The 9,521-nt window shown below is 41.1% G+C and overlaps 1 protein-coding gene across 1 annotated transcript in view; it reads right to left on the bottom strand.

Annotated features, from left to right (window-relative positions):
* Positions 1-31: 31 nt before the first annotated feature.
* The window catches only part of APBB1IP (amyloid beta precursor protein binding family B member 1 interacting protein), a 61,910-nt gene continuing 52,420 nt past the window's right edge, over positions 32-9,521 (bottom strand). The window contains exons 11-14 of the mRNA XM_057384084.1: positions 9,189-9,287; positions 8,117-8,234; positions 4,416-4,513; positions 32-2,481 (exon numbers count right to left, since the gene is read on the bottom strand). Of these exons, the coding sequence (XP_057240067.1) occupies positions 1,948-2,481; positions 4,416-4,513; positions 8,117-8,234; positions 9,189-9,287 (849 nt within the window). The 3' untranslated portion in view covers positions 32-1,947. The remainder of the gene's footprint in view (positions 2,482-4,415; positions 4,514-8,116; positions 8,235-9,188; positions 9,288-9,521) is intronic.

Here is a 9,521-nt window from a genome sequence, read left to right as displayed (position 1 = left end):
TCTAATACCTTAAGAAAGTAAGAAATGTAAGAAAGTGACATCCAGCTCTTCAATGATTCTGCATAATGCTTACCTCAGTTATATATAGAAAGGGATTGGGAAATGGTAATTTTTATTTTTTTTCTAAAACTAGTTTTAACCCTCTGGATTTTAGCTAGTTGTTATTTTACCCCTGTACTKTGAACTGATGCTTCTACTAAATGCATGAGCCTTGCATTGGTCTCAAGAGCATTTCTCAGTTTGGCAGTCTGAAGGTGCTGAGATACCTTTTGAATGTCCCAGCACATCAATTCAAGACTTTCAGGTGACACTTTTGTTAGTGGTGAGCATAGTTCTCTTGGTGACAGTTTTCTGCTCAGTTCAGCTGAAAGCAAAGGAACTCAAATATCAGTAAGGGCTGGATGGAATCTCTGTGTGTCAGCTTTACTGCAGTGTTTAAAGCAAAATCCTTTCAGGAAGAAATGCATGTGGTTCCAAACATTGTTTTCAGTTTTAWATAAAATAATGTAATTTTTTTAAAAAGTAGCAATTTCAAAGGGAAAGGTTCTTCATGAAGACATGGTTACACTTTTCTTAGTTCTTCTAAGCTTGTTACGCAGGTATGTGAGTATTGACAAACCAACCTTAAGCCACAAGTAAGACTAGTGATGACCCRAAACACAGGCTATGGCACTGCCACCAGCTTGTTATTCTCCTGCCTGCACCGCCACTTCTGGATCTAGGAATCAATTCTGACAAACACAGCATGTTCACCCCCTGCTCTGTTAGCTGCTTACATGTGTTTATTTATTTAGACCACACAATTTTTATGCTTTTTTATAATTCAAGATATAGAAATATATCATTGGTAATACCTTAGAAAGTCAAATGTGCATGAGAAGAGGCAAAGACCAGAATAAATAAAAATAAAGCCTAGAAGATACAGGCAAAAAATATTCAAAGTATTTGAAGTGGTTCCAATTGTCAATAAAATGCCTGCTCATTAACTGTGACACTTTGTACAGATATAAAATAGAAGCTATTTTTATTTAAGAACTAACAATGAAACCTTCCGAAATGAACAGTGGAGAATTAAATGGGGAGAACAAATGAAAAAAATGTAGAAGACATTCCTATCATGTACAAGATAATTACGACGTCTTTCACAAGACAGATAATTTCTAAGTACAGCTTGAAGACAAATGTTAACCAACAGAAAAAAAATCCCTGCTTACTATGGAATCATACATGATTTCAAAATAAATTCTTTGTCTAAGGTTAACCAAATAACCTTAGATTATTCTAAGGTTATTAGAGATTTCAAAGCAGTAGCTGACATGTATGACTGAGTTACATATCACTAAGGAACAGGAGTGTATAATGTTTGGGGTTATACATGCAAATGTTCCACTGTCTGGAAATGGTCTTGGTCCCCACTTGCATCTCAGAATCAAGCTGAGGTTTTACTTTTTAAGATAAACTATTAAAATATTTTTGAAGAGTCTTTTTATTGGAAAAAAACCCCATAGCTGGGAGTTTTCCGATAAAGAACAAAGGGCAGTTCTGGGAAAAGASATCTTCCCCCTTCTCAAAATTCACATGAGGACATTGTACTTCATCTCTAGTTTGMCTAGAGAGGCAGCCACAGAAGATGCATTTCACTTTCTGGCTGGCTCCAGAGTGCAGCTCCACCATCCCTGGCTGTCCTTGTGGAGTGAAACAAGACTCTCCAGCTGATTCTTACCTTGGCCTGGTGCTGGAATGGGAGTTAAGAGCAGGGATGGTGGGGTGCAGGGCGAAAGGCACAGGTTACAGGGACAAAGTGGGGGACAAAGGGCACCCCATCTTCCTGAGACCCCCCCCAAGAGGAACTCYGAAGAAGAATGCCTCCTGGAGAAGCCTGATCCAGCGTGACCTAGGATGCTTCACAAAACCAGCTATGTCTTAAAGTCTACCCCTTCCCAGAGCTCAGGAGCTATTGCCCCTTTTCTTCTCAAGAGCTTTCATTAGGTCAGACATGAAATCTGCTTGCCTGCCTCCCCCTGCAATCGGAGGTGGCCCTGCTGCCTGTGGCTCTCCATCTTGTCCTGTGTTTTCCAGCCTTTTTGGAGGGAGTGGCACTGGCTTCTTTGCTGGAGGTGGTGGAGGCTTACTGGAGRTGGGTGGAGGTGGATGGGGTAATGGCACATCTCCATTACTGCTGCTGGAGACTGGTGGTGGTGGAGGCACAAAATCAGGAGGTGGCTCACAGAAATCGGATGCTGGTGGTGGAGGAAAATCCATCTTCAGTGTAGGTGGTGGAGCTGGAAAACTCTCAGGATCTGTTAGGAAAATTCCGCTGTCTCGTTTCACTTTGGAGGGTAGAATTGGTGAAGCAGAAAGAACAGATGAACGCCTTTCAGGTGGAGGAGGAGGCTGCAGTGAATTCCTCTTACTCTGGACTTTCTGTGGCCTCAGCAATGGCTGTGCCAGGCCAGGTGCACTGGCATTATTTGTTTCAACCTATAATAAGCATAAAATAAAAGGACAGACACAGTCAGTGAACGTGTAAACTAATGCCACTTCCCAAGAACATAAAAAAATGTGAAAATAAATGTGAAGAGTTTAGTAGACAAGGAAATGAAATATATTTTTCCTGAAAAGTGAAAATAGTATTTTTTCTTTCTGGAGCTGCCTGCAGAGGTTTGAGAGTGGAAACCTCCCTGTTGACAGTATTTATAGTGCTTCTTTGAATGCTGTCCTCAGAAGATGAGTGCTTTTAAAATTTCAAATAATTGCAGTTAGTAAAACATCAAGGAAGTATCTTTGGGATGCAATGTCCTTGAGCCTGGAGGTAATGATCCTTGAATATCAACCACCTCTCTTGGACCCCTCTTCCCATGGGATTCTTCCAAGAAGATCCCTAAAAAGGTGGAAGTTAGCTCTCCAGGAGTCCCTGGCTGTAATCGTGCTCTCTGCCCTATTACCTCTTCTTCAATACTGAACTCTACAATGTCACGGTCACTGCAGCCACGGCTGCCCCAACCTGMACATGTCCAACAAGGATTTCCCYGTTTGTTAGTATAAGCTTGGGCAGYGCAGCATTCCTTGTGGGATCCTCCRCTACTTGTGACAGAAAATCTCATCAGTGCTTTCCAGGAACCTCCAGCACTGTTTGTTTTTCGCTGCTTTKCTTCTCCAGAAGATGCCAGGGTGGTTAAAGCCCCACCAAGAACCAGGGCCTGTGACTGTGGGGCTGCTTCCAGCTGCCTGCAGGAGRCCTCATYCRCTTCCTCCTCCTGATCAGRTGGTCTCTAGCAAACACCCACAATGGTGTGGTGGTCCCACCCTTACTAGTCTGCCCTGTTATCCTCCCCAAGGCAGAGCTCRGTACACTCMGAGTRYTGCCTCACAGAGRGGGCAACTCCTCCACTGCACCTTCCTGGTCTGTCTCTCCTAAACAGCGTGTGRCCCTTCATGCCAGCATTCCAGTCACGGGAGCTATCCCACCATKTCCGTAATTGCAATGAGATCGAAGCCCAGAGGCTGCACACAGATCTCTAGYTCCTCCTGTGTGTTTGCTGCTTCTAGAGCAAAGTGCTCTGCATCCCTGCAGTCAGCAGCACTAATTCTGGCATTAGCTAATTATAACATGTTTGCCTCCTCTTCCTCACTCCTTGCCTACAAACATGGAAGTAAATCAGACACCAGAGGAGGGAACCACTGGCTGAGTTGTCAGAATGCGACCAGCTCCAGAGGAAGTGAGGTTCAGAACAGAGAAACAAGAGGAATGCCAAGACAAAAACAAGAAGTACAGAACACATAATGCTGGTTACAGAAAAATCCTGGGAATTTAATTTCACTTGTCCTGTGCACTTCATGCATGATGGGGAGATTAAATAATGAACTGCAAACAAATGCACCCTTTTTTCTGTAGGATATTTTTGAAGTTCTCATACTGTACACTATCATATTTTTACAGTCAGATATGGTGCAAGTACACAAAATTTGGAGCTTAACCAAGAAATGCATTTAGAGACTAAGGAAAACCTGTCATTTTCCCATAGCTCTTCACAGCTTCTTTCTTAAACACTCAACTTCAGCTGTGTTCCCTACTGAAAACACTACTGTATCCYTTATGTTTCTAAGGCAGACCTTTTTTTCTGGCAGAGACAGAACACAGCACCAAGGTTCTGGCAGCACAGACACTTTGAGACTGTCCTAGCAGGCACATTCCTATTCCTGCCACATGAACTCACTCCCATCAGAGGCTCCTGGTTCTGCACAACACACACATTGTTTGCAGAGTGCAAAGCATGAGGAGGCTTTTCTCAGAAGCCAAACAAATCCTTCTCACAGGAAGTACACTGGCACTTTGAGGGGGAACACAGTGGCTGAAGGAAAAAAAACTTGAAGAACTGGTTCACAGATGACATTTAACTGTAGTAACTACTCACCTGCACCTCGCATGTATCCCCTTTCTTCTGAGTGTCTGGAAATTCTGCAGTGGAATGCTGAACAATTTGGGGAATCTGTCCATTTGACTGAACAGTACCTGTGACAAGGAGATGAGCCAGAGGCAAGAGAGTGTTACGTTTTTGTGATATTAACCAGATCAGGGAATACCCAACTAAGAAAAAGGCTATARAAATTCCTTTACCATTTCCTCAAGGAAACACTTGTTACAGGGGTTTTATATGTAACTCAGTAAAATCTGCTTTCTTCAAGCTCATTTTGTGACTTTGCATATTCAGTTCATTACTTAAGGAAAATAAAGTACCTTACAATAAAACCCATAAGTACCTTAGATTAAAATACCTGTCTTTCATAACAGCATTTTGAAGTTTGCAGTGTGCTGTAGCATTRCTACATTCCCAGTATTTTTTGCTCTGTTTTTGGTTTTGTTTAATTAAGGCTAAAGACAAAATAACCACAGTTGCATATCAGTCAGTCATGGGAGTGGAAGGTCTGAAATCCTACAGAGGGGTTGGTCCATTTTCTTTAGTAAACGAGGTAAAACATCTCTCCGGCCCTGAAACATCTGCCCCATTTGGAATCACAAAGATCTGTGAACTTCTCTGAGCTGGCTAAGTTAAAGCTCTGCAAAACATCTGCCCAGCATTTCTGCTTGTGTAAGGGATATGCATAAATAATCCAGTACTGTCAAATGGTGTAAGTGAATGTGAGACCAAAGGATAAATTTACAAGTTTAATTTTAAAAAATCCTCAGCCCTTGTGTAGTCTGATAAGGATTGAATACTCCCCAGGTTAGTGTAGCATTTTTGAAAGCCCTATTTGTCAAAGTAGTAGACAGTGTTTGGTGCCTAGATACATACTTCTGTAAACCTTAGTGACTGCCTTAGCTCTATTATAATTTACAGTTCTGAGATACAGTAAAGTTCCATTCATGTACTTTGTGGATGTTAGTGAACCCTTAGCTGTCTGCAGTGTAGTCTAAGCACAAAAATGGCTTTAATCTGAATGTGTACTTTGCTGATTAGCAAAGAGGTTCCATGAATATCGTAAGAAATAGAATAAATTGGTTTTGCTGCCATACCTGCAAATCACATGACTGGCACAGAACTAAGACAAACTCTGAAGTATGCCTGATTTACTAAGGCTCTTTAGGCTTCAAGGGATGGACAGAAGGTGGTCTGACTTCCTTATGTTTTATGACTGTGCCTGCATGTTGTTCAGCACATTTAATCCAAAGCATCATTTGAAGATTCAAACTACAGGCTTGTGTTTGTTGAAGGACTRACATGGAAGCCAACATAGAAATAAAACCAATCTTGTGGCTCTCCTTCCTCAGTGGAAGGAGAGGTAAATCCCTGGGTTCTGTGGCCCAGAGGGGTTCTGCTCCCTCAAGTGGAGCCAGTTACTCTCTCTCCTCCCTTTGTCTGCTGTTCATAGAGGAGYAGGAGTTTGGTCTTCACACTGCCCAAAGATGTTGCTGCCCTCAGTCATACTGAGGTTTAACTAAATGAAGGAGAGCAGAGAGAGATCCCCTCTATCTCATGCAAGGTAGAGAGTTCTACTGGACAAAAATGAAGTAACAGAAGGCTGGGACACAGTAATCTGTTTCTCCTTCTGTTAATGGATTTCATATACTATGCAAGGCTTGAAAGCAACACTTGATACACCATCTCCTGCCAGCCAGCTAATGGACMCCGAGACAATATAATATGTGAGCCCATGCATTCTATTCTCAAGATTTATTTTTAATTTARATGTTTTAGTATTCTTTGCAAGTCAATTTCTTCAAAATTTTATGGCGAATTAGCACTTGTTTTAAGAAAAGAAAAAAAGAAGAAATCCAAATAGTTACTAAAGTTATAGATACCCAAATGCAGAATATTTATCTTTGTAGTGATAAGGAACATTTCAATAAAGCAACAGCTTCCATCTTTCAAACATCATGATATCGTGCAGGACCACTACATACACTGGGATTTTTTTGTGTCCAAAAGCACACAGTAAGGCAGAAAGGGAAACATATTTTGCCTAAGATGCACCTGGGACACTTCAGAACCACAGACTACACATGTTGGGGTACGTGTGAACAAACAAATGTTGATTACAGCAGTGTGTCCAGGGAACAGTGGCTACCTAGGTGAGAAGAGTTCCACCTGCCTTCCTTGGATGCCACCGAAGTTAAAAGAGTACAGCCCTGCTAAACTCACACAAGACTGTAGTTTTCTCTAGCAGATTTTACCCTTTACTGAAGTCAGCCCATACAAATGGCTACAGAGACATCTGAAAATAGAAGAGAACATGCTTTGTACCATTTTCCAGCATAAACCAACAACTGCTCACACTCAGGCAGCTCTGGTAGCTTTGTCAGGCCCTGTGCTTTATATAGGGCWGCAATGACAACTCTAAGACACCCAGAATCACAGTGACTTGCCTCAATTAGAACACTAATGATCCTTCAGAGATATTTCCATAGAGACAGTTTACATGACTAAAAATCTTTCCAGGCTGCTTAACCATCTAATGCAGCCAATTAGTTAAGGTTAGCAGTGTATTCTATTGAACACTGYAGTGTGGCTGGATTCTAGGCAGGAGCTGAAGTCACACAGATGTAGGTACAATCTTTACAAGCCCTTGATCCTGCCAATATCCAGGATGGATGGCAGCATGCAGCTCCCCTGGCTGGCCACCCCTCTACTGCTGTCAGCACCTGGACACAAATGTTCCATTACTGTGCCACCCACCCTCACCCAAGTAAATGTCCTCACCCAGGCATCAAAAAATGATCTTGAAACAGACTGCATAGGTCTCCCACCCCAAATKTGTATTTATTAACATGATTTGACTCCAAGATATAGTAGGAATACCAYCCTCTCTCTCACACATACTCAGAAAAGGTGAACTGGAGCCCTAGAAAGGTGATCGAGTTGTCTGCATGAGAAATCAGAATATTAACTGCCAACAGTGACTTTGACTTTGCCTGTCTTATGACAGTAAGTACTTGGCCAGCATGCCCTTCCTAATAAARCATATCTTAAACATGTAAACTAAAAATAGTCATGCAAGTTACWGCTAGTATCATGCACTGTTGCATTTGTATCATGATAAGATCAGTTACAGCGCTATGATGACTCTACTGGAAAAGAAAGGTTAGAAAATAACACAATCTTTTATTACTCTTGTGTCCTAACACTCACATTGTTATCATGCAAGTGATCAAAAGGCTCGGAAAGATAGTGGCTCATCCTGTAATAATCTTTCTGTAATGATCAGCCTCAGAATATCCCAGTTATCCCTTTTACTAATAGGAAGAAAAACTTCAATATGGCCAGTGCAGAGATGGGCAAACAGAAAGTTTCAAGACATGGACCATCAGTCTGCCAAATGTAGATGCAGTATAAAGGATTCAGATGCCAACAGAAAAATGCCTTATTAAGTTACATAGATTTAAACAGATCTTCAGTGAACTGTCTTTCTATTCTCCAAGTTCTAGCTGTAAAGTGAGAGCTTAGTTATGGAGGGCTTAGTTAAGTGAGGGCTTAGTTATGGATCAGAGCTGCACAGGCCTGGCTATAAAAAGACCTCTTGCTGAATCCATGGGGTAGCTTTCTGAACAAAGACTCCGTGCAACACTCATAACAGAAGACAATAAATAYGGCTTCACCTGCTGTGACAGTGTCAGTACCTGCTGATGAGGATCCTGCAGGGGCAGCTGGTTCCACCACTTTTTGATTTGCCCACCGGGAGGACAAGCTGGCTTTCTTCACTGCACGTTTGTAATTATCATAGAGTGTCTTGCCATACTGCAAAACAATCAAAACAATAATATGAGCTTGACACAGGCCAAACATTCACCCTTGGACAATGTTTCTGACCCTGATTCTTCCTACTTACTTTGGTTAAAAAGTATCTTTCTCCAAGTAGTGCGCCCTTTTCTGTGTAGGGTGAGGTGGAAACCATCTYTGTTACAGCCCAGAAATGTGAATCCCCATGACCAAACACACTCCTGATATAATTCTTACATTTTATGTTTGTTTCAGTATCTGTAAACTTCTTGAGACTTGGCTTTAAAATCAACTGTTCTCAATAAATATATTTTCCAGTCTTTCCAAGTATTAAATTTTCAAACTGGAGACATGAGACACTGAATCCCAGGCACTAGAGCAAACAGCTCTGTCAGTATAAAATAATTTGATGTTCACCCCACACCTTTGCTGTATGTCACCCTGCAGCAGGACTGTCAGGAAAAAACTCAAACTAAGAGACAAGAGGAGCAGGTCTGTATGGGGAAATACAGCCAATACCAAGGCTATGTATAAAAACCATCTCACTTAATGTTTCGTATGAAGAAAAGTGGGCTGTCAAATTAGGATTTTTTTGAAGAGAGTGATGCAGACAATTTGTGTAGAACTGTCTGAAAAATGTCACAACTGGACTGACATCTTTAGCCACAGCATGTTATTATTGAGCCAGATAACTGTRCAGTAAGTTTATGTACATGAATAAGTTTATGAGTACATGAATTTTATAGCTACTGAACTCACTCCCATGCTAAAGAGAAAAACACACTGATAGGTAAGGTACAGGGACATTCAGTAAATCCATCCTCATCATGCACTTCTGATCTTTCTTTCTATGACAAAATTAGCATGAATGTCCATTCATGTCACAACATTTCCAGGTCATGACAGTCAGTAACGTCAGGAAGACCTGATTTTACAGAAAACATATTAAAGTAAATTTACTTTTGATCTCACCTTGGCAATTCTTATTCCTGTTACCCACTGATGCAGGGTTGCTTTATCATCACAGCACAAGTACTTGATATATTGTGACTCCTTTTGAATCTGGGGATGCTGAAAGATATTAATTTATAAAATACACAGAAATTAAAACAGAAATTTATAAAAACACAGAAATTAAATCACCATACAAAAGTCTGAATCACCACACAGTGATCCTGTGAGAACACATTATGAAGACAATTTGAAAAAAAAAAGGCAAAAAAACCAGAGTATAAGAAAATATAAAAAATGCGGTGATTATGAACTGTACACAAGGTGTCACTGGCAGCTTTTGCTTGAAATCAT

Source organism: Malurus melanocephalus, unplaced genomic scaffold, assembly GCF_030028575.1.
Source record: "Malurus melanocephalus ecotype Western Australia unplaced genomic scaffold, MMel_1.1 scaffold_14, whole genome shotgun sequence".
NCBI lineage: Eukaryota > Metazoa > Chordata > Aves > Passeriformes > Maluridae > Malurus > Malurus melanocephalus.
Note: the sequence above shows the minus strand (reverse complement) of the source record. Positions and strands in the feature narration are given on the sequence as shown.